The 25224-nt window shown below is 57.3% G+C and overlaps 9 protein-coding genes across 9 annotated transcripts; 6 read left to right on the top strand and 3 right to left on the bottom strand.

Moving 5' to 3' along the window:
* Window positions 1–4: 4 nt before the first annotated feature.
* Window positions 5–1913, top strand: BJ171DRAFT_210865 (uncharacterized protein). The gene is made up of 6 exons (XM_053106363.1): window positions 5–41; window positions 323–598; window positions 771–901; window positions 1071–1204; window positions 1374–1659; window positions 1778–1913. Exons 2-6 carry the CDS (start codon window positions 465–467, stop codon window positions 1786–1788), a joined length of 696 nt encoding a protein of 231 aa, XP_052970681.1. The 5' UTR covers window positions 5–41; window positions 323–464; the 3' UTR covers window positions 1789–1913.
* A 696-nt stretch (window positions 1914–2609) lies between these two features.
* Window positions 2610–7068, top strand: BJ171DRAFT_455089 (sperm tail-domain-containing protein; the record flags this gene model as incomplete). Its single annotated transcript, XM_053108266.1, has 12 exons — window positions 2610–2814; window positions 3196–3299; window positions 3464–3667; window positions 3823–3979; window positions 4223–4388; window positions 4557–4701; window positions 4807–4929; window positions 5095–5202; window positions 5341–5739; window positions 5952–6261; window positions 6397–6524; window positions 6753–7068. 12 exons carry the CDS (start codon window positions 2610–2612, stop codon window positions 6978–6980), a joined length of 2277 nt encoding a protein of 758 aa, XP_052970680.1. The 3' UTR covers window positions 6981–7068.
* Window positions 7069–9028: 1960 nt separating this feature from the next.
* Window positions 9029–11375, top strand: BJ171DRAFT_210840 (guanine nucleotide binding protein, alpha subunit). Its single transcript, XM_053106362.1, has 5 exons — window positions 9029–9414; window positions 9736–10078; window positions 10328–10586; window positions 10764–10917; window positions 11097–11375. Exons 1-5 carry the CDS (start codon window positions 9297–9299, stop codon window positions 11282–11284), a joined length of 1062 nt encoding a protein of 353 aa, XP_052970679.1. The 5' UTR covers window positions 9029–9296; the 3' UTR covers window positions 11285–11375.
* A 517-nt stretch (window positions 11376–11892) lies between these two features.
* On the top strand, window positions 11893–14252 carry BJ171DRAFT_489476 (eukaryotic translation initiation factor 2 alpha subunit-domain-containing protein). Its single transcript, XM_053109490.1, has 6 exons — window positions 11893–12426; window positions 12884–13011; window positions 13194–13303; window positions 13430–13527; window positions 13683–13826; window positions 13979–14252. The coding sequence occupies exons 1-6, from the start codon at window positions 11968–11970 to the stop codon at window positions 14102–14104; spliced, it is 1065 nt and encodes a 354-aa protein (XP_052970678.1). The 5' UTR covers window positions 11893–11967; the 3' UTR covers window positions 14105–14252.
* BJ171DRAFT_489475 (BRCT domain-containing protein) lies at window positions 14253–15386 on the bottom strand. The gene is made up of 3 exons (XM_053109489.1): window positions 15155–15386; window positions 14921–14990; window positions 14253–14747 (listed from the first exon to the last, which is right to left on the bottom strand). The coding sequence occupies exons 1-3, from the start codon at window positions 15330–15332 to the stop codon at window positions 14570–14572; spliced, it is 426 nt and encodes a 141-aa protein (XP_052970677.1). The 5' UTR covers window positions 15333–15386; the 3' UTR covers window positions 14253–14569.
* A 664-nt stretch (window positions 15387–16050) lies between these two features.
* On the top strand, window positions 16051–19092 carry BJ171DRAFT_489471 (Mis12-Mtw1 protein family-domain-containing protein). The gene is made up of 10 exons (XM_053109488.1): window positions 16051–16377; window positions 16504–16531; window positions 16650–16924; window positions 17017–17127; window positions 17370–17535; window positions 17630–17794; window positions 17905–17972; window positions 18105–18202; window positions 18330–18612; window positions 18772–19092. Exons 1-10 carry the CDS (start codon window positions 16360–16362, stop codon window positions 18964–18966), a joined length of 1407 nt encoding a protein of 468 aa, XP_052970676.1. The 5' UTR covers window positions 16051–16359; the 3' UTR covers window positions 18967–19092.
* On the bottom strand, window positions 19093–22681 carry BJ171DRAFT_489469 (WD40-repeat-containing domain protein). The gene is made up of 14 exons (XM_053109487.1): window positions 22429–22681; window positions 22248–22344; window positions 21941–22053; window positions 21668–21826; window positions 21534–21541; window positions 21255–21393; window positions 21056–21137; window positions 20774–20976; window positions 20481–20632; window positions 20344–20412; window positions 20165–20227; window positions 19848–20059; window positions 19388–19766; window positions 19093–19265 (listed from the first exon to the last, which is right to left on the bottom strand). The coding sequence occupies exons 1-14, from the start codon at window positions 22587–22589 to the stop codon at window positions 19153–19155; spliced, it is 1950 nt and encodes a 649-aa protein (XP_052970675.1). The 5' UTR covers window positions 22590–22681; the 3' UTR covers window positions 19093–19152.
* A 472-nt stretch (window positions 22682–23153) lies between these two features.
* On the bottom strand, window positions 23154–24465 carry BJ171DRAFT_489466 (uncharacterized protein). The gene is made up of 2 exons (XM_053109486.1): window positions 23956–24465; window positions 23154–23784 (listed from the first exon to the last, which is right to left on the bottom strand). Exons 1-2 carry the CDS (start codon window positions 24320–24322, stop codon window positions 23408–23410), a joined length of 744 nt encoding a protein of 247 aa, XP_052970674.1. The 5' UTR covers window positions 24323–24465; the 3' UTR covers window positions 23154–23407.
* A 214-nt stretch (window positions 24466–24679) lies between these two features.
* BJ171DRAFT_419404 (uncharacterized protein) lies at window positions 24680–24847 on the top strand (the record flags this gene model as incomplete). Its single annotated transcript, XM_053107389.1, has 1 exon — window positions 24680–24847. One exon carries the CDS (start codon window positions 24680–24682, stop codon window positions 24845–24847), a length of 168 nt encoding a protein of 55 aa, XP_052970673.1.
* Between the last annotated feature and the right edge of the window lie 377 nt (window positions 24848–25224).

Raw genomic sequence — 25224 nt, 5'->3', positions numbered from 1 at the left:
AGCCCGAAATGGGATCTGTCCCGTTTCTTTCTGGATTGACTGTAAGTATATTGTTCCTTGTGCATTTCGACAGTGGATGCCGGGTCGCCCATATTCTGGGCAGTCCACTTCGGGGTTGCCATCCCTCTTGGGATGGTCGATGGGAGGTGTTTGACTCCCTTGTGCAAAGTGTGTGTGTGTGTGTGTGTGTGTGACGGCGAGAGGCTTCTCGCCTTCCCTCGGGGGTCTCTCGCCAGAGATTGCTCTTCTCGCCAACCGAGGTGGCTCCGAGAGCGCGTTTTTTCGTTCTCGCTCATTTTATTAACAAGAACTTTTTTCATAGTGCCACCGCGCACGAGCCCTGGCTGCATCTGTTGCGATCGATCTGCCTGGCGATCCAACCGGCCTGCACCGGCCAATCTTCATCGACCCGCGAGACAGGACAGCCGGCCTCCATCGACCGGCGAGATAGATCCCATCCGAGAATGAGCAGCGGCCCGGCACGAGAGCCCGAGTTTACTGCTGCCGGCTCCCGAGAGCTCGAAACGCTGCGGCTCAAGCTCGGGCAGCTCCACGAATCGCTCAGTGACTTTTTGCAGATCCACCCACACTCTCCATGGTGCGTTTGCTGGGACTGGAATTGCATCCCCTGTTCGAATAGCCGTGACGATGGAGCGAGCCAGCTAGACGCCTATCCGCAATGTGCGCATCTTGCTCCTGGATCAACAACAGGAGCCTCGCCGGCCATCGACTGGCACTGTCCGTTAACCCTCGCTGCTGTCCGATCCCAGGCCAGTCGTCCAGAGCCAGTTCAGCACTTTGTTGGCCAAGTACGAGACCATCGTGAACGAGCTCGGGAGTGATGTTCTCAAGCAGCTCCTCGTCTTCCCGAAATCCCTGCCTGTGGAGGACCCCGACTTTTGTAAGAACGCACAGCGACAGATGCTTCCTGTGGGGCATATCTTCTTGTCCATCTGCCGGATACGACTCCTCGAGGCTCCAGGGCCACAACAGCAAACACAAATGGCAATGGAGCGCTAACATACGCCGATGCTTGCGCATTGGATTCCACGTCGCTTGGGGCTGCTCAGTGCCGCGGGTGCTGCTCCGGACCAAGTTGATTCCAGAGATCGAGGAGAGTTATGCCGATACCAAGAAGCGAGCGTCGATGGAAACCATCAGCAACGCCAGCAAAGACGAGACCGCCGCTGCCCGAGCCTGGAGAGTGAGTATCTTGCGTCGACCAACGAGCCGGACGGTGCCCTTTGATCGGACATCGAGGCCCCAGGGTTGCTGGGACACACACGACACCGAGCCGATCTGCAATGCACTCGGCTTGTCGGCTGCTCACACTGCGTATCGGATACGTGCGTATCGGACCTTGGGCTCGCCAGTACCAAGCAAAGGCAAATGTCGACAGGCACGACGACATTGCCGACGGCGCGTACGATACCTTCAAGATGCTGGCTTCGGAGTATGACTTCAAGCTGCGAATAGCAGACGAGAGCGACGATGAAGACGAAGAAGAAGAAGAAGAAGACGAGGTTGGAGACGACGATGGAGACGCTATGGACGAAGACGAGGCCCCAAACAGCAAGCCGTCACACGCCGCGCCTGTGACTGAGGAGCGACGCAAAGCGATCATTGAGGCCATGCTCAAGAGAATCTCGTCTGGTCCAGGTGAGCATCGTTCCCGGCACCCGGGATTTCAGGAAGTGGCAGCACTCGAGCGAGCAAGGCATATGCAGGAGTCTGCATCTGTTTGGGCTAACTCGTCCACGGCGACGATCGGTGGCAGCGTTTCTGTGATCCAGCCCTCAAGAATAACCTGAACAAGCTCGTCGACTCAAACGATACAGCTCCCTCCCACAGCATCCTTCCCTTGCGACCGACGCAAAATCGCTCTCGCACCCTTCACGAACGCATAGCACTGCTGCCTCAGTGCCCATCCTCTTCTCACGGGGCTGGCCCGCTGCTAATCGTTTCGAATGAGCAAGACCATTTGCGATCAGCTACAGCCCCGCGGCTGCCTGATTTGATGTGTGAATGTACTGCCGCATAGTGCATCCAGAAGTACGGACTGAAACGGAAGGTTGTGTCGGTCGGGGAGTAGTCCGTCGTCGATATCCGAATCTATGGCCAATCTGTCCACCAGGAGTCAATAGAATACACTTTGCGCATCCGAACAGAGCCTGACGTCAGTCTCTGCTTCCTGGGCCCGCGGCAACGATGTGTGGGATAGGCTTGGACAAGGGTGTATGCATAGCAAGCACATCGACACTTGCTCCATCGCAGCGGCCAGACACCTTTGTCGAGTCTCATGAACAGTATAGCTACGAGCGTCATTGCCAAGATTTATCCATAGCCCGCGCCCCGCCGGCCTCTACAATCGCCCCGCATTGCTGGTGGGTGTCGATTCAGGTCCAAGACGGGCATTCGTATATCCAGGTTATCCGCTTCGCTTTGAATGTGCTTGATCGATCATGATCCATCACGTGCGGGTGCTCAGCGCAAGTCGGATTCTTTGGCGGGGTGTTTGCGGGCACCTGAGACGGACGACTGCCAGCCCCGACCTGTCTCTGATCAGACACTCCGGAGTCAAAGCCCACCGACGATTAGCACGCACAGCTATGAGCGATAATAAATCCGATGCTCCCGGTGGCGGCGGTGGTGGAGCGGCCGTCGCCACAGCTCCCGCTTCCAACGGAGGAATCACCACAGCAGCCACTGCATCACTCAACAACACAGACTCGAACCGAACCGCACGCATTGCCCAGCGCAAGCAGCGCATTGAGGCCAACAGATTGGCCAAACTCCGTCCCGAGAAGGTCGATGGTGGGTTTTGGCCATTGGTCCGTCGATCCCGCAACCTGTCGGTGGACTGTCCGAACAGACTGGGCGGTGGAGGCAAATCTTCTGGGCGGCTGGATGTCGTGGGAACCAGCATCATTCATGCTTCTGGCATGGCTACCAGAAGCCACGAGCCCATTCCAGACTAAATGATGCACGCGTCTGGGCCGATTGGCTGCCCTCATGGCGGATTTGCCCTCGACGAAAGCGCAAGACAACTGCGTAATCGCGAATTGTCGGCATGAATTGCCGGTCTGGACTCGTTGCAAGTGCGGTGGCACCGGATGGTGTGGCTACCCGATCGACACGACTAAGGAGTGTATTGTGATCCTAACTGTCTCGCGCTTGGCGATGGTTTCTTTGAAGAAAACTCGGTCCGTCGCAAGCCCAGAGTCGAGCAAGACACCAAAGAGGCCAGCAAGTCAAAATCTCAAATCACTGGAAGCCGCAAGATTATCGAGTCAACCAAGGTGACTCAGATACGCTGTTGGGTCACTTTTGCCTTGGACGCAATCATCGGAACTCTGGAGCTTTGGAGGAGGTGGGAGAGGAGAGCCGATGGATGCTCAAACGAGGAGGCAGCAGGCTCACCACCCTTCTTGCCCCCACCGCTTCTCCGCGGACCCAACGACAGATCTCCGGAACCGAACTTGTCACGAACCTGCGTGTGGGAGTGGCGGCGCGAGAGTATGTGCGGCGCCAGGAGCACATGAAGAAGGCCGATGGTTGGGAGAAGAGAAAAGACGACGAAATCAAGACGTCGGGTGATCTACAGAAGGACATCGACCAGCAGTGGGATGTTGTCTTGAAGATCGACGGGCCCTACGCGCTGCACGAGGTAGGCGACCGTCGGCACCGCAAGCGATGCCAATCTTCACTGGGTTCTGCAACAGTATCGACCCTCGTCGCGATTCTCTGGCATCCCACATGACGCTACACAGCCAAAGATCCTGTCATTGAATCAGATTTGCGCTTACCTTCTTGTCCAACCAGGCATTGAACAAGCAACGGGTCGCCTGCGACAATCTGATATCGATCAAGAACAAGCTCATCAATGAATACATCTCCGAGCTCAAGACCAAGGACGACGAGTATGTCAAGGAGCTCAAGCGCCAAGCGGAGGAGATCAGTAAGTGCGACAAGTGCTTCTGTTTGTGCAATTGGGCTGTGGAGAGTCGATCAAGTTGAATTATCCGTCGCCGCATTCGACAAAGATGGTGTCTGGCCGTGCGATGCTCAAGTGATCTAAAGAGTAGCACGATGACAAGGGACAATATCCACGAGTCGCCATTGTATCGGCCTCTACGGATTTGCCGATTTGCAGTAACCCAAGTATCTTGTTGTCGCTGCGGTTTCCGTCTCCCTCGGGACGATGCCTGCCTCGGCGCTGTAGATACCCTCCTCGAGCGAATGGACAATCAATATCGCAATTTCCAGAGCACCCTCCGTGAGGAGCTCGAGCAGATCGAAAAGTCCTTTGTGCAAGAGCGGACAGAGCTCATCGAAGCCAACATCAAAGAATTAGAAGGGCTGTTTGAGCAGCGCGGGACCAACGAAAGGTAAGGACGCATGATGCACGCTGTCGCTCTTTTGATACCAGGTCGAAGCAGCGACGTTGCTGCAGTTGTGCTGCTGACCAGAGCTATGGCACTTGAGGAACCGGTATTTTCATGCTTGGGTGGCCGAGATTTTTGCGATTTACCAACGCTACTGACGGAACCTCACAGCCGATATCTCGAGGAACGCAGCAGCCGAATTGACGAGCAGATTGTGCAGCTTGAGGAGCTGCGAGTCCATGACGCCGAGGAACACAACGTCAATAAGATCAAGCTCGAGACGGACATTCAAGTTTTGGAGCAGCAGCTTCAGCAGGTACTCAGATGCTCCACAGCTCCAGTTGGCGAGCATCTGCGAGCGACTGCGTTCGATCTGGGCGCGCATCTTTGATCGGGATGCTAATGCTCTGTCCTCGATTAGATGCGCGGTACATACCAGCTGAATATCGAGAAGCTCGAGTACAACTTCCAGGTTCTCAAGAAACGCGAGGAAGAAAACGGCACCATCTTGAGTGCACAGAAGAGAAAGATCACACGACTGACGGTGGGTTTATTGGCGAGCGCTATCAAGCTGTAGGGCATTGCGACTTGATTGGTCCGTTCCAGATGCCAGGCATTCGATCAGACCGAGCAGCCATGACTGGAGACTGGTCCGCCATCTGCCATCTGCCATCCGCCATCTGCCATCCGCTAATCTGACGTCCGATAGGACCACATGAACACTCTGAAAGCCAAGCTGGCCAAACAAGAGAAGCAGTTTTCCCAAGACCATTCTGCTCTCCAGGACGACAAGAACCGTATCAATGAACAATACAAGGTGCGAGCTGCCTCCGGCGCGCATGATCGCACACGATCGCACAGGATTTCACAGGATCCCTTTGGTTCCGCTGGCACGAGCGGCCATGGGCAGGGGTATGTGGCTCTTTCGTTCTCATCCGTACACTATGCCGCGCAGGAGCTGCAAAAAAAGTTCAAGCACTTTCAGATCTCGGACCACAAGACTTTCAAAGAAATTTGGCAGATGAACGAGGAGCTGGCGCGGGAGCAGATGCGCAAGGTGCTGCAGGCCGACAGGATCATCCATGAGCAGCAGCTCGGCATGGAGTGGCGTCCGCCGCGCGAGGATCTCTTCAAGTCTGTCGACCCATCAATCTTTCGGCAGGGTGGACAGCGCGGCGGCGGGTCGCCGAGTCTGGGTGACGCCATGGGCAAGCTATTTGAGATGGGAGGAGGCGGCGAGGCCGATCTTGAGTCTCGCCGAGAGTCACTGAGCGCCAAGCTGCACGAATACAAGGGCAACTCTCGAACGATGAAGAAAGTGTTGGAGCTGCTATGCAATGAGGCTGGATTCTTGGTAGGTATCACGATCATTCGGCGATGATCGGTGGATGGCAGTGGACCCATGGAACACAGCATATGGCGTTAGATTCGCCTGAGCACTTGCCATTCCCGATGGGCACTGGTTATTCATGATCGGATACTGGTCCCTGGACCGTCGGAAGCGCAGCTTGTCTCGCAGCTAGTGGGGTACTAGGGTTTGCTGATTTCTGGATATATGGCCACTAGGTTGAGGACAAGCTTCAGAAGCTGCTTGCGCCTTTGCACAAGGACGAACAGTCGCTCATGAAGCTCGACTCGATCTTCAAGGCCCTGGGTGTGGAGACCGTCGAGGACATTGAGAAGCTCACGCGCTATTTTATCTCGCGCGAGACAATAGCGGGCGAGCCGGAGCTCGACGAGTCAGGCAGCCCACTCCCGCAGCTCATCCATCCAAACGACGTCATCTCCGCTGTCAAGAAATTCGTAGAGCACTACAGCGGGGCCGAGCTGAATGGCGATGCAGCGACGATCGCCGAGGAGGCAGCGGACGAAATGGGTCAGTTGAGGCGTGGATGCCGTGCTTGTTCGTACGGACCTTCTTCGGTTGGGCGCACCCAAGAGAGGCGTCGGTTTCCTGAAGGGTGTGTCTGAGTGCGATCTAATGATGCTGACGATACCGAGCATTCGACAGCAAATGGCGAGAACCCGAACGAAGAGTCCAACAAGCCCAACGGGACAAAGAGCAGAACGACGCTGCAAAAAGAGTACTGGGAGCACATGTCGTCGGTCATGGACGATCGCAACTATCGAATCTGGACGGTAAGGAAGCTAAAACCCAGAGTTGACAGACAGGAGCAAGTGTCTCCGCCGTGCCATTTCAGGATGCACGAGCATGCATGACAGGAAGTGCGATGGCATGCAGAGCTGTCCAAGGGCGTCTCGGTGACTGACTCATCGGCCGTTTTGCGGTCTGCATCGACTCGTGCCTTGGGTGGATAACCTGGATGGCAACGATATGGCTGACGCATGCGCCCTGTTGATACCCAGGCGGTCTGCGCGGCCATGGAGCGGTACAATGTGGTGTTGATGGAGCGATGGAATCTGGCACGGGACAACGACCAGATCGCTCGACAGAACGAGGAACTCAAGAGCCTGCTGCGGCAGTACATGTCCGCGCGGGTGAATGAGGAGCTGCAAGTGCCACCAACGCAGGTTATGATGGCACAAGCCGGGATGCTGGGAGGCAATCTATTCGCGAGCAAACAGGACAAGTAGAAGCCACGACACCGACAGCTCTGACACGACGGGCTGTGATGTCCAGCAGCAGATGCTGAAATACACATGTTCGTGCGATGTTTCCGGGAACGTTCGAAACCTGTGCAAGATGGCCCCCTTCCTCGACTCCCACGATTCCGAGAGACACCACCAGCCAGGCGGCCGCAGTCGGACAATATGGGTTACCGCACGGGCGGGACCGGACAGATCGGCCATGAGAATGCGGACGGTGCAGGACGCGACCCTGTGGGATCTTCTGGGCCGGGCTGAGCCGAGCGGCAGTCGCTGCTGAGGGCCTTTGGCAGCAGACCGGGCACTGCGATGGCGACCGATCCAAGCAGTCGAGGCCGATGCTCTCTGCAAGCACACCGGCACGCTCGGCGAGCATGTTTCGGTGGCATGCTCGTCGACGGCTCGTTGGCATTGGACCAGGGGCCCCAATCATCCAATCCGCGGTGCGTCCGAGGAGCAGGGTCAGGGAGCACCAACACGCAACGAGGCCGCAACAGGCAGTCGGCGTGTCGCGAGGGCGACGAGGAAGATGAGACAATGGACGATGACCCCTCGGTGGCAGCAGCAGAGAGCGCTGCAGAAGATGCCGCCAGCCAGAAGACCGACGAGACCGACGAGGCTGATGAGATCGATGCTGGATCATGGCAAGGGATGGGGCCTTGGAGCAGCCCAAGATCGAAGCGATGCATTGCAGAACAGCAGCCCAATGCAGAGCACTCGACAGCAACAATGCGGTGCCGGCTGGGGGACTTTGCGGGCGGCTCGGGCGACGCGTGCTGTGACATATCTCATCAACGGCCTTGCTGACACAACGCGTGGCGGGTGGGTGCACAGAGACAATGGACCCACAGCAACAGCGTGTGGCCAGCACAGCGCGGCGCGGCACAGAGAATGTGCAGCCGCAGCCGATCCGGCTTTGGGGCTGTCGCAGTCCAGTGGCGACTTGCTCGATCACAACCGGCGCGCCCCCACACAAGCTGCCACCCACCCACACAGACAGTGCGGGCAGACACGCGCACATATGGCGCTCCGCCCGCACAAGAGGAAAGTGCTTCGTCCGTCAATGGCCAGCAATCAACAATACCTCCTCTCACACAAACAACCAGATCGCTGCCATCTGCCCGTCGTCGTCCAAAACGCCCACCTTTTTTTCCCCTCTCTCTTCGTCTCCAAAGCGTCGATCCCACGGCCGATTCCGAGTCTGCTGTCCTTCGTTCGGCTCGTCAACACGAGGCTTTCCCTGTCTTCGTCTCTTCGACTCGCTGCTCGCTCCCCTCCCACGTCCGCTCTTCGTTGCCGAGTCTTTCGTCTCCGGCCACACGCCAGCGCACGTCTCTGTCCATTTGCGTTTCTGGCCACCCCCCCTGCCGAGACAGCCCGCTGAAGGAGGTGCCCTTCCAACATCCGACTCTATCTCACCAGAGGTATGCCCCGGCCTGCCCAAGACAGCTGCTCTCCGTTTCATCTGCCACCCACCCTTTTCCTGCTTCTGCTTCCAGCACCGCAGCGTCGGCACTCGAGACTTGCACACCACCCACCACACTCTCCGCCGTCGTCGTCGTCGCGGGCCGTTCTTGCCCACGCCGGCAATCCGCATCGCCCACTTGCAATATCGCCGGCGGTCGTTTGTGCCGACCAGCCCCGTCTCGCTGGAGGCCACGTCGACATAGCCAGGCTCGACTTGCATCTCTCGCATTCCCTGCACCCCTTGCGCTCCTCGCTTGCCTGGTATTTCCTGGCCACTCTCGGGCAGCTTTCAGACCGTTGAATCGCCTGGCCTTTCGGCTCCTGTGGCTGCCTGCGTCGCCTCTGCTGCCTGGGCTCTCGGGCCCTGGCTGGCCTCGGTGGGCGGCCGCTTGTTGCCTTTCGCCTTCGTGTCGGCGAGCCGGCACAGGCAGTCCGCGACAGAGTGCTCGCTTTCTGATCCCCGAGGCGCTTGCTCCCCGGATTCCAGCGCGGAAATATTCTCCCATTTTGTGCTGTGCTGCCCACCTCCTGTGCTGCCCAGCCCCTCTCGGCCTTGAGTGGTCCTGGTTCTGGACGTTGCGTCTCCGCTTTATCTCGCGACCCGTTTCTCCCTTTGACCTTGTGGGCTGCTCCAGCGGCTCGGCGACAGCTAGCTCCTCCGCAAGTCCCTCCGACACACTCGCTCTAACGCACATCTTTGCCATCGGCGTCCTCACGCACTCCCTCCACCGCTTCGCGCTCGTCCTCACATCCCCCCCCTCCAAACGGTTCTGGCAGTCCCCGCTCTCTGTTTCCCCCCCCTCTCGTCCGCCTCGCGGCTTGTAGTAGTTCTCCAAGATGGGTTGCTGTATGAGTGCAGAAGACCAGGAGCAGCGTCGAAAAAATGACGAAATCGACAATGCTCTCAAGAAAGAAAAGCTGAATCAACGAAATGAAGTCAAGATGCTTCTGCTAGGTGAGCACCCTCGGTCGTTTGGCACCTGCCCTCGAGCGTGCCTCCAGATCCAGCTCTGCGGTCGCTCTCTATCGCATGTCCTTCGCGGCAAAAGCACCCTCTCGGTCCGCGCTCCCATTCCATTTCTATTGTCCCTCGTGTGGCTGTCTATCCGCTGTCTGTGGCTCGCTCTGTGATTCTGGATATCCAGGCGCGTGGCATTTCCCGTCCCTTGCCAGTCTGCTGGCAGCCAGCGTCGACGTGATGAGGCCGCTGCTCGTGTTTGTTGCTTTTGGCATGTGTCTCACTCAGCCTTGCCCGCACGCACGCACGTCGTAATAGGCGCCGGTGAATCGGGCAAGTCAACTATCCTGAAACAAATGAAGCTCATCCACGACACCGGCTACAGCAACGATGAGCGCGAGGCCTTCAAAGAAATCATTTTCTCGAACACAGTCCAGTCCATGCGGGTCATCCTCGAGGCCATGCAGAACATGGGCATCGCCCTTGGCAAGGCCGATAACGACAAGCATCACGCCGTCATCATGGAGCTCCCAAATCAGATCGAGGCCGATGTCTTCCCTCCCGAGGTCGCTGCGGCAGTCAAGGCTCTGTGGGTCGACGAGGGCGTCCAGGCGTGCTTTGCTCGATCAAGAGAGTATCAGCTCAACGATTCTTCGAAATAGTAGGCATCCTCGCTGCTGGCTGTAATGCGCGCGTCCCCAGTGTCGATCTTGTGCCGCCGTGGCAAGGATCAGCACTGCCGCCATTCGGATTGGCGTCGGTCTACTTGTGATACACCTCGGCTGCTTTTTTGCACCGGATACAAGTTGATGATGTGCTGGCCGGCGAATCGCTCCTTGCCTGTCATCGCCTGGAGCTGCGACCTCCAGACCGTACTAACCGCGTTCCTCGTCCCTCTTTACCCTCGCAGCTACTTTGATTCGATCGATCGCATTGCCGCGGCAGACTACCTGCCAACAGATCAGGATGTCCTGCGTTCGCGTGTAAAGACCACTGGTATCACCGAGTCGTCGTTCCACATCGGTGATCTCATCTACCGCATGTTCGATGTCGGCGGTCAGCGATCCGAGCGCAAGAAGTGGATCCACTGCTTCGAGAACGTCACAGCGATTGTCTTCCTGGTGGCCATCAGCGAATATGACCAAGTGCTTGTTGAGGACGAGACTGTGGTGGGTATACAATCCATTGATTCCCCAATGCGACCGTTTCCTGTGCCGTCGATGCTCACAGTTGTCGAGATGGCTGCTTGTGTCCAGGCGCATCTCCCTGCTAGTCAGACACAAGCACCTTCTGCACCATCGGCGCCTCTAACTCCCCCTCCCTCTAACTCCCCCCTCTAACACCAGAACCGCATGCAAGAAGCTCTCACCCTCTTCGACTCGATCTGCAACAGCCGATGGTTCGTCAAGACCTCCATCATTCTCTTCTTGAACAAGATCGATCTGTTCAAGGAGAAGCTGCCGCGATCCCCCATGGGCAAATACTTCCCTGACTACACGGGTCGGTGTCCAGTCCCCACGCAGTTCTTGGCGGGCGCGACTTGTCGAGCGATGGCACCCTCGCTCGACCCGGCTCCGGACAGCCACAACACCACGTGGATGTCTAGACCGCCTCCGATCGACGACGATTTGTCTCTGCATGATCTAACTTGCCCCGCCCCGTGCGACTCTGTTCAACAGGTGGTGACGACTACGACTCTGCCTGCGAGTACATCCTCAACCGATTCGTCTCGCTCAACCAGTCGGACCAGAAGCAGATCTACACACACTTCACTTGTGCCACGGATACAACACAGATCAAGTTCGTCATGGCGGCCGTCAACGATATCATCATCCAAACGAACTTGAGAGACTGCGGCTTGATGTAAATCATCACCCAATCAGGAATTTGAATCTATCTACTTCATACTAAGAATCGAGCAGGCAAAGATTTCCCCTCCCCCCTCCTTTTTTTTCTTTCTCCTTTATTCACTTTAGCTTCTTTTGTGATTTGCCCTCCTCCTTCGCGCTGCCCTTCCCTCTTTTCATTTGCTCCCTCTTTTTTTTGTCTTTATTTGGAATCGTATTTGGATCCTTGGCACCATACATCAAGAAAACAGAGACCTGTCCCCTCAAGCCCTATAGTACAGCTCCTCTCAGAGAAAGCGGACCACACCCAGGTTTCTTGACGTTGTTGCTGTCGGTAGTGGATGGAATAGAGCCGCCTTTTTGGCCATTCAATCCGTCGCTGCGTCCCATCGGGCAGAGCGGCGCAGACAAATCCGGGGGGAGACAGAGTGCAGGAGTGTCCTGGCGGTGCTGCTTCCATTTCTCGGATCGGGTTGGCGCTCTGGCTGTGTCCGCCTGCCGAAACGGGGAGGGCTGCAGCCTCGTCCGCGCCTGCACACGTGACCGCCGACACACTTTTTTTTCTCAGGCCGCTGCGTCGCTTTGCCACAGCCGCCCTTTTTTCGAGCAAGCTGACTGCTCGCTGGCTGTGTCGTCGATCTTGCCTTTCGTCCGCCCCAGTTCGCGCACATTCTCGCTCGCTCCCACCATCTCTCCCGCAACCATGCACTCTGACAGCGAGGTTTCAGACACCGAGGCCAACGTCCCGCTGGGAGGCGTCGAGCAGGTCGATCCCGAGGTCGTCCGCTTGGCCATGGCCCAGGGCAGCACCCCCGCCGCCGCCGCCGCTCTCTCGGAACAGCAGTCCCGCCTCCTCTGCCGCATGTACGAGAACAAGTACCCCGAGGCCGACGATCTGGTCATGGTCAACGTTCGCCAGATTGCCGACATGGGAGCCTACGTCCATCTCCTCGAGTACAACAACATCGAGGGCATGATTCTGCTCTCGGAGCTCTCCCGTCGCCGCATCCGATCGATCCAGAAGCTCATCCGTGTCGGACGCTCCGAAGTCGTCGTCGTCCTCAGAGTCGACAAGGAGAAGGGCTACATTGACTTGTCAAAACGCAGAGTCTCGGCCGAAGATATCCAAAAGTGCGAGGAGAAATTCAACAAGTCCAAGGCGGTAAGCGTCGTCAGGATCTCGTGTGGGGTTAGGCCAAAGCGGAGGCGAAGGAGAAGGCCACTCGAGGGAATGCTGCGTTTAGGGGGGGGGCTCCTTCCCCTCATTGGGGGACGCTCGTCCACCGGCTCTCGGACGACTCTTGTCGGCTCGCCACCAACCATGCATATTGTGGCACCGATGCGATCTGGATGGACAGCGATTGCACGGGAACTGTAGATCGTGATGCTCGATCCCGGCATCGATCTGTGTCCGTCCGTGTGGTCGGTGTCGCCATTGAGGGCGGCCCGTATCTGCCGCCTTGCCCTCTCTTGGGATGTGGATCTTCGCGTGAATATGCTGCCGACGTGACTGACACACTCCTGCGACCACAATGTCCGGCGGCGGTCCTTTGATTTGCCTCCTGGATGTGGGTTTGTTGGCCTTGCTGTGGATCTCGACTTTCCGTTGAATACCGCAGGTCCACAGCATCATGCGACACGTTGCCGAGAAGCTGAATATTTCGCTCGAGGATCTGTACGTTCAGATTGGCTGGCCCCTCTACCGAAAGTATGGCCATGCCTACGAGGCTTTCAAGGTTGCCATCAAGTGAGTCCATCACGCGGCATCTGTTTCAGCACTTTTATTCTTTAGCGGGCATACGAGACGGATTGTGGCTGCGGATAGTGAGCCGGTGCGTGATGCTTCAGCCGATCGAGACAGCTTGGTGTTTGTTTGACATGGCCTAACCATCTCCACGACCCGGCCCTTCCCACCTCCCCGACCCTCAGCGAGCCCGAAAAGATCTTTGACGAGTTCAACCTTGAACCCGAGGTCCGAAGAGAACTCGAGAGCAACATCCGCCGCCGCCTGACCCCTCAACCCGTCAAAATCCGAGCCGGTAAGCTAGCACTGCCGCGCAAACCAGTCCCAAGGCAACTGCATTGAGGTGCCACTGCTACCCGCCTTCTCACCGTCTCGCTGTCTCACCATCTCGCCGTCTACTTCTGGCCGCTTCACTGCGCAGATATCGAGTGCACATGCTTTGGCTACGATGGCATCGATGCCATCAAGGCTGCCCTCAGTGCCGGTGAGGCCTTGTCCACCCCGGATATTCCCATCAAGGTAAGGGCTCGAGGCTACACCCGAGACAATCCTCCCTTTTGCAGCCGCCTGTCGATCTCGCCGTTTATCTTGGGAACCCCGTCTCAACCGAAGCGAATGAATCTCCCTCACACTCATTCTCGTACTCCACTCTCTTGATCAATTCCTCCTTCCAGATCAAGCTCGTCGCCCCGCCGCTATACGTCATGAACACCAACGCCCTCGACAAGAGCCTGGGCATCGAGCTTCTCCAGAAGGCCATCGTCAAGATTGAGGAGGTCATCAAGAAGAACAACGGAGGACTGGTTGTCAAGACAAAGGTGAGGCTCTGAGTTTTCAACGCACCTGACGACGCTCCGATCCCTGCGAGCACCGTGCGCCTGCTGGAATGTCAAGGGCTCGATGTCGACCTGTCGCTCAGCGCTGATCGAGTGACTCGGTGTTAACCGCTCAACCGATCTTTTGTCCGCAGCCAAGAGCCATCAGCGAGAACGATGACCTCGAGCTGGCTCAGCTCATGGCCAAGCTGGAGCGGGAGAACGAAGAAGTGTCCGGTGACGACGATGATGAGGACGCCGCTGCGGATGATGACGAGTAACAGCGTCCCACGCACACCAAATCTCTGGCGCTGGAATCACGAATGGGGTCATGTCAGGAGGCTTGCCCGGAGTCTCTGCCCTTCCCCTCATCCTTGCTTCCCTGACCCAACTCCACCCAACCTCTCACGAATGTCACGACCAAAAGCTGTTTCAGCAAGTCTGTTGATTGCCTTTGCGAATGCCATGATGGCGCCGCCTTTGTTCGCATGAAATGAAGCTGTTTGTATCTTCCGACATCTCTCTTTCAGCGGAGAGGCATCTTGTTCGTTTTGCGAGGTGGCGATGCGATGTCGCATGAAGCCAGGCAAGAAGGCGTCGAGCAGTGTGTCTTGGGTGGCGAGTGTGTGTTGGACGGCGAGACATCCTCTCAATCGATAACTGTTCCGGCAGACTCGGCCAAATGTCTAAAGTCGATGCCGTCACTTGATGCGCCAGCTCAGTTCCAGGAAGGGTCCGCTGCAGCCTCACAGGATCTCGTAGGGTCTTTCAGGCAGTCTGTGCCCGGCGGCGACCGAGTCTGTGATCCACTTGGGATCGACGATCTTGAAGCTGGTTCTCTTCCGAGACCCCAGGGTTGCCCGCTTGGATGTGGCCAGATTCGTGCAGACCAAATGAGTTGTGGTCGCTGCAGAGGGACCGCGGCTGTTCGGGGCCCGCCGTGGCATGTGCGGAACCGAAGGCCAGTGAGCAAGCGAGCAAGTGAGCAAATGAGAATGTACTGGGTGGGAGGAGAAACAGCTGGCGGGCTCGCTGGTCCTGACCGCGTTGATCAGAAAGGGCCACAGCGCCGCGTGGACATCTACAGCGAGACTCACGTTATCCGACCGCCATTGGCTTCGATTAGACGCTTGAGCTCAAGGTCGTTGACGCCCTCTCCAAGATATCCTGCAGATTGCAAACATGCAGATCATGTCGGATCAGATCATGTCCGATCATGTCGCGTCGCGTTCCCACCAGGCATCAACGTTTCGTTGGGAATCTGGGAAACCACCGGGACTTCGCAGCGAGCACTTCCCCGAGCTGCCTATGCACGGCGCAAAACGGCTCACCGTCGATGTGAGCGACCACGCCCGAGAGAATGTCTGTCGCCTGCCGCTCAAAAGTTATTCGTGGACATGGGTGAGTGATCCCGGCTTGGCGAACAAACTCGGGCCTGGATACCACCAGAAATAGGAACCTGTCGGCACCGACATCGCCATGCCCGACCCTTCTCCTCCGTGCCCACATGCAGGATATAGGCTGTCTTGCAGCGTCCTTACCTTGCGCTGGCTCGCCTCCTCCCGACGCTTCTTGCTAATGAGTTGATAGTGCTCCCGAATGGTGAAGCTGCCCGGACCACCATGCGGTACGATCTGGTGGCCCCGGGCCGGGTTCTGGTAGCTGAAGGGTGAAAGCCTCTGTGCCTGCGAGACCTTGGTGCCCGATACTGCTCCCCGCGTTGGCCCGACCGCATCGGCCTCCTGCACAGTCGCAGCTGGCTCGCTAGACGAGACCTCGGTGCTGGTCGACACAGGGCGCTTTGTGTGAATGACAAACTGATCCATCGTTGTTGGCTGACAGGCACTGCTATTGGACAGGGGTTTCGATATGCACAATCTTCCAGAGTCACCACGCCGCTGCTCGCGATCGGCCGGTGTTCGAATCGGCGGGATCAATGGTGGAGCAGGAACAAGGACAGGGACCGGGACAGGAGCAGGAACAGGAACAGGAACAGGAACAGGAACAGGAACAGGGACAGGAACAGGAACAGGGACAGGAACAGGGACAGGAACAGACATTCTGCTGGCCAGCCACAGTCTGGCCGCTACTCCATCCGTCCCGGCTGTGCGGAGATCAATTTGGCCCAAAATGGAAGGCCACGTGGTGCTTGCTGGGGGATGGCGCCGAGCGCGCTGCCCTTCCCCTCCCGCCGTCCTCTGGCTGGCCCTGCGTTCCTGTGTTGTCGGTCTCCTGTTCTGAATCCCAGCCGGATCTGCCACGGATCTGTTTCGACCACGCCGAGCTGCGCTGAAGCCCACCATTGCGTCGCCATCACATCGCAACCCACCAAAGCTGTGCTGAAGCGCACCAGACCAACAGCATTCTGTCCAATCGCCAACACACCCCTCGACCACCCCTCCGCCGTTTGGCACACCGTCTCAGCACCAGAGCCGTTCCACAGACCTCCTCAGACACCCTCCATTTCCGTCACGCCTGTCGTTCGAAGTCGAGACGTCGTCCTCCACTCTGCATCAAGCCCAGCCCGTTCTACGCGATGCTTGCCAACCCTGCGGTAAAGGCCGCCTCTGCCATGTCGCACTTTCGCTTCAGGCCTCAGGCTTCGATGTCGGAGGCGGCTGTTTGACTGACTCCATTCTGCTCCTGTCGACCCGTGCACGAACTCGATTCACGACGCCAGAAAACCAAATTCAGCGATATCGCCGATGGTAAGTGGTGCTTTTGCGACGATGGAGGAATGGCGACACTCGCCAGCCGGTCGCAGCCTCAACCTTGGATCCAGACACTCATCCGCTGGCCATGCATCCAACCGTCTATCGCTTCCAGACCGCCATCCGGTCGACTTTGATCCAGCTATCTTCAAGTTCGTCACCAAGAAACGCAAGGTTCGAACAATCATCACGCCACAAAGCTCCGTCACAATCCGCCAGCCCGACCTCCCAGCGCCCAGCAATGGGTCCATCCGGCCTGTCGCCGATACATCATCGACTGCAACTGAAAAGGTTGAGCGGCCCGTCAAATCGGCTTTGAAGCACCAGACCCTCGCGCCGGCCAAGAGTCCAGCACCCAACCGTACCGGCAGCTCCAGTGCAGCTGCAAATGTAAGCAGACGACGGCGGCTGCTTCGAGTTGGTGATGAAATCCCTTTGGCGTGCGCTGCGACGGGCCACTGATCCTCGTCTATTTGCATCAGATTTCTCACGAATCTGAATCAAAGGCCAGCGCAGCCAACGGAAATCTCGGTGCACATGCCCCGTCAGCTGTCCCGATGCCCGATCCGAAAGCGTTTTTGTTGGAATCGTCGGTATGCATGATGTGACATTGCACCGATTTAAGCGGATCGGTAGCCCCAGCCCTCATATTCGCGGGACATTGCCATGCTCTGTCTGTCGCTACCCTCATTCCCTGTCAGCAAGCTGGGGAGATCCACCTGTCGAGCGAGCTCGTCGCTGATACATACGCAGCCGCGAATGTGGTCCAGATCCCACCCGAACCTCCTCGACTAATTCGCTCGCCTTGGTTTCTGCTTTTGTTCGACCAAATCAGAAATATCTCAAGGAATACACAGTACCGCTGGCCGTAACGCCAGAGCGACAGACCGAGGTCAACCAGAGGAGAAAGAGTCGCACCAGCCTGCTTCGACGGCGCCGGTCCAGCCTCGGCCTGAGGGGGAAACGAGTCTCAGAAGTCAATAAGGATACGGGCTTGTGTTGTGAGTGTGTTTCGCATCTTTGGAAAGGTCACAACGGCGTCATATGTCGTGTGTCACGACTGACCATGTTCCTGCCCGACGCTCGGCTGCCTAGCTCTCCCTCACCCAGACATCCAGCCAAGCGAGTACTACAAGCATATCGACTCAGAATCATTCGACCCGGTGCGAATGCGGCAGCTGCTCTTTTGGCAGACACAAATCCTCGAGAGGAAAAAGCTGATCCCCAACGCTACTGCTGACGAAGACAAGACCTTCAAAGGTAGACAGAGCTCCAGCTCTCCACCACCGGCGCTGGTCGCTCCGTAGTTCCCAAAGTGCCACATGGTGGCGTCCGAGCATCTGTAACTTATACCCACACCCCGCCGCCAGCATGTGCAAAACAGATCACACAAGGCATTGCTGACCGATCCATCAACACCTCGTGGTTCCAGCGGCCGGTGAGTACTGAATACCGCCAAACGGAGGAGCGCACTACGACTGCAAGAGAGCATGTTCACTGCAGGAACATACGTCCGTTGCGAGAGCCAGCACTCACAATTGGCACCACGTACGGGGCCCTATCCCCCCAGAGTGCGCCACAAAAGATCTCGACAGATGGGAAAATTCCGCACCCGCAGAACACCCAGAACACAGAAGTAGCGGCTCAGTTCGAGCGCGTCCTGGAAGAGTATGTGATTCGGCCGCAAAGCCAAGAGGCGATTGTGAGGGATCGATGGATGAATGTCTTTGAGATGTGGCTTGATTAAGCCATGCCGCCAATGCTGTCTCACACCATCCGGACCCATGCTTCGCAGGCTTGAAGCAGAGGAACAGGAATGGATTGCGCGGATGAGCGCCCGGCAGATCCAAATCGGCGAGGAAACACAATCGCGGCTGCGGGAGCTGGAGGAGTATTGCCAGAAGCCACACATTACCTCGCTCAGCCTGACGGTGCGAACCGATGGAAGTAGCGCCGAGATTACTGTGCCCAGCTACCTGAACAGCTTCAACAAGAAGGCTGAGGGGGACGATGACTGTCTCAAGTCCATCAAGTACCGCAAATGGGTGGATGAGCTTGTGGACGACATCACCCTGACGGTACGTGATGTGCCGCCTCAAGCTGGCAAAAGCCAGCATCTACCATGTCGTCGCAGGCACCTGTCCTGTCGAGCGATATGCGCCCCTTTCGGCCCCTTCCAATGCCATTTCTACTGGTACGACCGGCTATGACTAACTCTGATTCCGTTGTGTTCCTAGGCTGCCGCAGTTCCACACCAACTCAGCAAGATTTCCGAGTACGTCAAAGAGAACTGCGCCCCAACTTCCGAGGCCATCTTCAAGAAGATGTTCGACACCATCAACACCGAGAAAGAGCAGGACAGCTTGGATCCGGCACTGCTTCTGTCCGTATTATCGGCCGCCGAGGCGGTGAAGTCAGTGCCAGACAGTTAATTGCTGTGCTGACTGCCATGCTCACGGCTGTTCTGGTCGCGGCGCTCACGGAACCAGCAACTCCTCGATTTTTGTATGTATTTGTCCACGCCATTGGGTGCAATATAGCCAAGGGTTATTGGTAGGAGCCGGCGTCTTGAGTTGTTTTGGGGAAGGCTCCTGACGAGCAAGCGACCCTCGACGATATCAAGAGCTGTCCGGGTCACGGTCTCGCGACGGGCTTTCGTGCCTCTTTTTTTGCCGAGGCTGTTCGAATGGTGATTCCGGTGGCCGCTTGTGAGCCGACGACCCTGCTTCGTCTGTATGCACAGGTGAGATACAACCCCAGTAAGTTCATCGGATATCGCCTCCACGGCGCACTGTCGCATGACCTCGACTGATTCTGCTGGGCACACATCACAGCCCAGACACACATCCCTACCGCGATCGGCCAGATTGGTGGTCTCGGTCTCGAGTGTTGCTTTGGCCGGACTGGTGCCTGCTCCGCTCCTACTGCTCGCTGTAGCAGCGTTACTGCTGCCGCGAATTGCCTCCGCAGTACTTTCCACCTCGCCAGCGGGTACCTCCACTCCCAGCGCGTCGGCCACAATCTCCGTTTCAGCGTCGGCTTCGGCGCTGTTATCGAGATCGTCGATCGTAGTCCACGAGTCCGACGACAAGCTTGTATCAATCTCGTCACTCTCGCTGGGTTCCAGCTCGGAGTCGACATTGCTGCTGCTCGCATCGCTCGTGTCGCTTGAATCGCTGCCATGGAAGGACAGCTCCTCACCCCAGTCGCCGTCCGTCCGGTCTGTGTCGACCTACGCATTAGTGGATATGGTTAGTTCAAGGGCCGCACAAATCTCGAGCGGCCGCTGCGCCAGTGTAACCCGACTGCATACCAGGGCATCGAAAAACCGCAGCGTCGATATGTCTTCTTCAGTCGAATAGGAGTCGGGTGGATCGTAGGCAGGGACCACCAGACCAAGCAGCGCCCAGCGGCGCTCTCGCACCGTCGGCGGTAACCGGTCGGGGCACATGTTGCGTGTGTCCTGTGCATCGCGTTGATGTGGGAAGCGGAAGATGGAGTGCTGTCGAACGACCTTTTCAACGCCTGTGAACAAGATATCACCAAAGCACAGTCTTAGGTCCGCGGAGTGATGCAGTCGCCAGTAATCCCATAACTGCACAGCCATCGACAATGCTTGCTACAACGCACCGGCAGAATAGACGTATGGCATATACGGATGGAACAAGACCGAATTGACGATGCTTCTTGGGCCTGGTGGGGTTGCAAGATATTGTCACGAGAGCTACTGATGACTCGCCGCCCGTCGTCCGTTCACGAACGCTATCGGCGGCCGTTGCTGCTCAGCCCCGTCCCTGTTGCCATCGTACCTTCGAGCACAAAAGTCTCTTGTATTTGCGGCGGATGAACTCGCTGGCCATCGACGACAAAGGCAATATCTTGTCGCAGAGTCGAACGGTTAGCTCGGCACTACAGCCGCACATCCAGATGATGAAGATGTGCTTACCTTGACTGGTGTTGGTGCTGGATGTGCCAGTGTCTGGAAGCACGACATCTCCACCGGCGCTCCTCGGGACCTCCCATCCATAGATGCGAAAATCTTCGCTTCCGCAGGCAAAATGACTGCCCAAGAGGTTACCAAAGGCTCCAGTCTTGATCCTGTCCAGGGAGACGGAGCGATTATTGTGGAGCCCTTGCAGCTGAGATCACCGGTTTGTGGCGCAAAGCCTGAGCCGCAGCTGATCCGAGATGCTCTGTTAACTGGCAGGCGGCATCGGTGCTGACATAATGTTCACGTACGTTTGTGCCGAGCGAAATCCGTTGTGCTTCTCTTTATTCCTTGACTTGAATATGCAGATCGGCTCAGAACGGGAGATGTGGTAGAGCGTGGGATAGAATTTTTGGAATACGGTGCCGATGTGGCTTCCGTCGGGACTCCATGTAGCCGAAGGAATGTCCAACGGCCGGGCTCGCTCTCCGTGCTTCTCGATATCGGTGGAGTACTGCAGACCAAGGGGGTAGAAGTTGCGGATGAGACCATGGTCATCCGGCCTGACAGGTGACGACAGTGTAGGGCGCTACCTTCATCAGGACACCGCTGGCTGACGTCGGAGTGCTCGCTTGCACCGACGGCCTGGTTCGAAAGCATCGCAGGTCCCGCAGGCTGCAAAGTGCGGCGATTCAAAGGGTCAGCTTTGAGTGCAAGACTCGGGCTCGTGCATCCACAGCAGTTCAGCGACTCAGTATCTGCATGCAGAGGCCAAGGGCCATGGGCACGCACAGAATATTGCCGCTGGAGTCCGAGCTGAGAAACATCGTATCGTGTACTGGATTGAATTCGACGCTGTTCTGGGCTGACTGTCCTACGATAGCTGCTTGGAAAGGATCGGGACACCTCATGTCCCAGAGGTTGATGCAGTCTGCGGATGGTGGGAGCAGTGTTGTGTGAGGGGCAGAGCGGAAGATGTCGCCCCACCATGCACATCTAACGCGGACAATCCACAGCCTCGTCTGCGATCCCGTTGCAAATTTCGATGTGGATGCAGGGCGGGAAACTCACGGTCATGTCTGCGATCGATGGGCGTATATCCCAGTTGTTGGGAAAGGTAAGTGTTAGCCACAACGGTTCTGATTGCGATCGAACCCATGGAATGCCGACAGACCGTTCGTGGCTACATTTGGATCGAAACGCACCCGGATGAGAGCAGGATGTTGTCGTCGGTCGGCATGATCGAAATCTTGCTCATCATGTCGTCGTGCGCGGAACTGATATTCGACGGAAGGCGAGTGCGTGGGTACGATGCGATGCCTCGCTCGACCATGTACTGGATGATCATCCCATCTGCTGCACATCTGGTCTTGCACGAGACGAAGACGACGATTCAGCATCATAGTTCATGGTCGAGGCGGTTGGGTGGCTCAAGAGGCTGAGAGGGAGCCTGTCAGAGATGGGCATCGGGGACTCACGAATAGAGTTTCTGGTTTGTCGAGTCAAACTGGAGACAGAAAATGTTCTCGGTGTGTCCGGAGAAGCAAGCGATGGGTTTCTGTGTGCCAGACTCCTCATAGACCTTCCATATCTGCGTTGTGCATCGACGATGGATCCGTAAAATGCCGATTGAAAGGAGCAAAGGACAGCCGTGAGTATCGAGCATGATACCGCACCGTTTGGTTGCGCTCGGCGGACCAAAACGATAGTTTGGTCTCTGGCTCGGCCCTCGTCAGCAAGGCACAGGACCCAGAATGCCCAGCATTGCCGACTAGATTTGCATACTAGAACCCGGGTGTCGTCCCCTCCAGAGGCCAGGAGAGCGCTCTCACGCTTGCTGAGTGCGATGGCATTGACGCAGCCAAAATGGCCCTTGAGCTCGCTGCGGAAAGATGGAGTGTCATCAAGTCCGGTGGGTAACATGGCCAGCGGCACGATGGCAGCTCAGCGCTGGACGAATGCTCACCGGTGGTAAGAAAACGTCGAGCCATTCTGCCGGAAGAGTGCCTGAGCCAGGGCAGCGTTGGAGCCAGATTCGAAAAGCGCTCGATGGGTGGCTTGTGTTTCGGCTCGGTGCTGGTGGCCACCGAGGGCTCGCAGCTCCATGAGCTTCGCAAACGTGTGCATGGTTGCCGGCGAGGCTTCGGATGGTCGCTTGAAGTTTTGGATGTGAGTGAAGTGGCCAGGGCCGATGGACAGGCCTTTGCTTTTGAGATCACGGGCAAGGAGGACAGCATTGGACTGGGAGCCGCGGGCGCTGATCAAATATGCGGCAAGCGGCAAGCGACTGGACAAGCTCGCTGACTGAAAGCGACAGAAACCAACCGAGCACCGGGACCGACCAGAACGTTCCGAGTGTTTGTACCCAAGCGCACTACATCCAGGATCAGACCCAGGGCGAGATACCCGCCCTTGTGTGCATCCTGGGGACTCATGAGCGTCATGATCGGGGTTGCTCTCTTGAGGCCATCCAGGAGCGCCTGAATCTCCGTCCAGGGTGCTGTTCCACGCGCCATGAAGAGGACAAGCATAGCATGATGGATGCCTCGCGGAAGGGATACCGAGCCTGAGTCTCTGCGGGCTCGGTGCGCAAGTACCTTGAGCGACTCCACCATTACCAGAGACGCACATATCCGCTGCGCTGCATCACAGAATGGTCATGGACAGCGCGGTGGTATTGGAAACACATTATTCGGTCAACGACCAAAAACCAAGGTGTCCTGTCCTTTATTAGATTGACTGTAAAGGTCTGCCGCTCGAAACGAGCCTGCTATCACGACTGGCGATAACACCGGCAACGATGGTTCAGTTCAGTGCCGTTGATGCGAGCCTTTGCATGAACATAACGGCGAGTCCGGAGCTGACGAGTCCATATCTTTCTTGGAAGGGCTGTGCGGCAATCAACCTAGGCTTCTGGGGGGGGGCTTGTCTGTCGCCTTTCGCCTTTAAGACGAGCTGGGCTCCTTTTTCTCTCGGTTCTCTCCAATCTTTCTGAGCTTCTCCTTGTTGTAGCGAGTGTTGTGCCGCACCTCGCGGCGATGCTTCTTCCACTTGTGCTTGTTCATCTTCTTCTTGCGGATCTTCATGATGTTCATCGCCTGCACTTCGTTCTGGAAAAACTCACGCTGCATCTGCATGAGCGATTGCTCTGGATTCGGGTCGATCAATTCGGGAACGACAACGACGTCCTGTGTGGGCTGGATGCCCTCGCCGTTGAAGAACGATGACAGGATGGCGTCCTGGTTGTGTGCCGCAGGCGAGTTGAGAAAGAGATCCGGCAGGGTATTCTGCAGAGTATCGTGATTGAGTGCCTCGGGGACATCTGTGAAGAGCAATCGGTGGAGGAGGCCGGGTTAGGCCCCGTTTGGTCTGGTCTGGTCTGGTCTGGTCTGGTCTGGTCTGGTCTGGTCTGCGATTGGTTCCGAGCCTCGTTCGGGACTTGGCTTGCCGACGCCGAGCCGAGCCAAGTCGGATCGTGCCCCGCGCATCTTACCGGCAAAGCTCGCAGACACCTCCGATACGATCGATTCGTGTGTTTGCGCGTGCGTTTGCGTCTGTGTCTGTGCCTGGGCCTGCTCAAAGTCCATGGGATCCTCCGGATTGAAGCTTTCCGGGCTTGTCGTCAATGGCAGCGGACGATGCTGGGCAAAGAATGTGGCTTGGGCAAACTGAGGGTCGATGGCGAGGAATGTCGATGACGAGACGTGGGCGCCGGGTGGGAGTATATCGAGCTTGTTGAGCACATGCTTGAACGATGATCGGCTCGAGGAGTGGAAGCCCGAGACGAGCTGGAGCTGGAGCTGGAGCCGCGGGGCTGCCGATGCGGCTCTGGCAAATGCCTGTGATGCCGCCCTGATCATGGCGATGTGCTTGGTGTTGGGAGCGGGGGCGACGGTGTGGGGCGAGAGCTGCGATCAGATGCAGCGGTCGGAAGGCGGATGGCGCTTGTCGCTGTGGTCCAGATCCGCGGATGCAAGAGCAGCGAGAGACTTGCGTCTGGCCGTGCTGTCCTGTCTGGGGCATGGCCGCTGCCCCGTCTGCCTTTTTTTCGGCCAAGCGAGGCGTGCGCGGCCAAGTTAATGAAGTGGTGACGTCAGCACGGCCAGCCGCGCTGTGGCTGCCGGCCGCCGATTCGCTGGCGGATCTTGTCTGCGAACCGCCACCACCACCATCGCCGTCATCACCACCACCACCATCACCACCGACTGCCCACCGCCATGAACCGCGGCCCCATCATCCTCTCCATCGACGAAGCCGAATATCTGCTGGACCAGGTGCCTCCGCCGGAGCCCGACGAAGACCCAATGATCACCAAGCTCCGGCAGAAGCTGTCCATGCTGCTGGCCGAGCTCCGCAAAGGCGCCGAGGGCACGTCGAGCAACTGAGCGTCCGAAGCGAGACGAAGCGATACAGAGCGAAACGAAACGAAACGAAACGAAACGAAACGAAACGAAACGAAACGAAACGAAACGAAACGAAACGAAACGAAACGAGGCAGATCTCCTGCTTTGGGCTCGTTGGCCTATTTGTTTGGGATCCTTAATACATACAGCAGCTATCCACAATGTCTCGATCCACTTCCTGCCCAAGTTCGCTGTCTCCTGTGGACCCAAAGCCACACATCAGCCTCAGGGGCACCACCCTATCCCAGCCGCCGGCCTCCTCTCAAAGCCCTGGTCGCTCTTGCGCTTGGTCGCAGAGGATGTTTGTGCCGCCCAACGGGTTCCCGCCTTCGATTGTCTTTGGCAATGAGCACTCTCCA

Source organism: Polychytrium aggregatum (genome assembly GCF_025602895.1).
Source record: "Polychytrium aggregatum strain JEL109 chromosome Unknown BJ171scaffold_4, whole genome shotgun sequence".
NCBI classification, from domain to species: Eukaryota; Fungi; Chytridiomycota; class Chytridiomycetes; order Polychytriales; genus Polychytrium; species Polychytrium aggregatum.
The sequence above is the reverse complement of the archived record's forward strand: the minus strand, read 5'-3'. Positions and strand labels throughout refer to the sequence as shown.

Bases quoted from the DNA above. Each gene is read 5' to 3' on its own strand.
- BJ171DRAFT_210865 (XM_053106363.1), top strand. From the start codon at position 465: ATGAGCAGCGGCCCGGCACGAGAGCCCGAGTTTACTGCTGCCGGCTCC. The intron at 902-1,070 runs GTAAGAACGCAC...GGGGCTGCTCAG, and splicing joins TGTGGAGGACCCCGACTTTT to TGCCGCGGGTGCTGCTCCGG. The intron at 1,205-1,373 runs GTGAGTATCTTG...TGGGCTCGCCAG, and splicing joins CCGCTGCCCGAGCCTGGAGA to TACCAAGCAAAGGCAAATGT.
- BJ171DRAFT_210840 (XM_053106362.1), top strand. From the start codon at position 9,297: ATGGGTTGCTGTATGAGTGCAGAAGACCAGGAGCAGCGTCGAAAAAAT. The intron at 10,587-10,763 runs GTGGGTATACAA...CTCTAACACCAG, and splicing joins TTGTTGAGGACGAGACTGTG to AACCGCATGCAAGAAGCTCT. The intron at 10,918-11,096 runs GTCGGTGTCCAG...TCTGTTCAACAG, and splicing joins ATACTTCCCTGACTACACGG to GTGGTGACGACTACGACTCT.
- BJ171DRAFT_489476 (XM_053109490.1), top strand. From the start codon at position 11,968: ATGCACTCTGACAGCGAGGTTTCAGACACCGAGGCCAACGTCCCGCTG. The intron at 13,012-13,193 runs GTGAGTCCATCA...CCCGACCCTCAG, and splicing joins GCTTTCAAGGTTGCCATCAA to CGAGCCCGAAAAGATCTTTG. The intron at 13,528-13,682 runs GTAAGGGCTCGA...TCCTCCTTCCAG, and splicing joins CCCCGGATATTCCCATCAAG to ATCAAGCTCGTCGCCCCGCC.
- BJ171DRAFT_489475 (XM_053109489.1), bottom strand. From the start codon at position 15,332: ATGTGGGCACGGAGGAGAAGGGTCGGGCATGGCGATGTCGGTGCCGAC. The intron at 14,991-15,154 runs GTGAGCCGTTTT...TGCAATCTGCAG, and splicing joins CGTGGTCGCTCACATCGACG to GATATCTTGGAGAGGGCGTC. The intron at 14,748-14,920 runs GTGAGTCTCGCT...GGCCCCGAACAG, and splicing joins GCCAATGGCGGTCGGATAAC to CCGCGGTCCCTCTGCAGCGA.
- BJ171DRAFT_489471 (XM_053109488.1), top strand. The intron at 16,925-17,016 runs GTAAGCAGACGA...TATTTGCATCAG, and splicing joins GCTCCAGTGCAGCTGCAAAT to ATTTCTCACGAATCTGAATC. The intron at 17,795-17,904 runs GTAGACAGAGCT...CCCCGCCGCCAG, and splicing joins CGAAGACAAGACCTTCAAAG to CATGTGCAAAACAGATCACA.
- BJ171DRAFT_489469 (XM_053109487.1), bottom strand. From the start codon at position 22,589: ATGCACACGTTTGCGAAGCTCATGGAGCTGCGAGCCCTCGGTGGCCAC. The intron at 21,138-21,254 runs GTGCGTGCCCAT...CGCACTTTGCAG, and splicing joins GACTCCAGCGGCAATATTCT to CCTGCGGGACCTGCGATGCT. The intron at 20,633-20,773 runs GTACGTGAACAT...CTCCCTGGACAG, and splicing joins GGATTTCGCTCGGCACAAAC to GATCAAGACTGGAGCCTTTG.
- BJ171DRAFT_489466 (XM_053109486.1), bottom strand. From the start codon at position 24,322: ATGATCAGGGCGGCATCACAGGCATTTGCCAGAGCCGCATCGGCAGCC. The intron at 23,785-23,955 runs GTAAGATGCGCG...TGCTCTTCACAG, and splicing joins GGTGTCTGCGAGCTTTGCCG to ATGTCCCCGAGGCACTCAAT.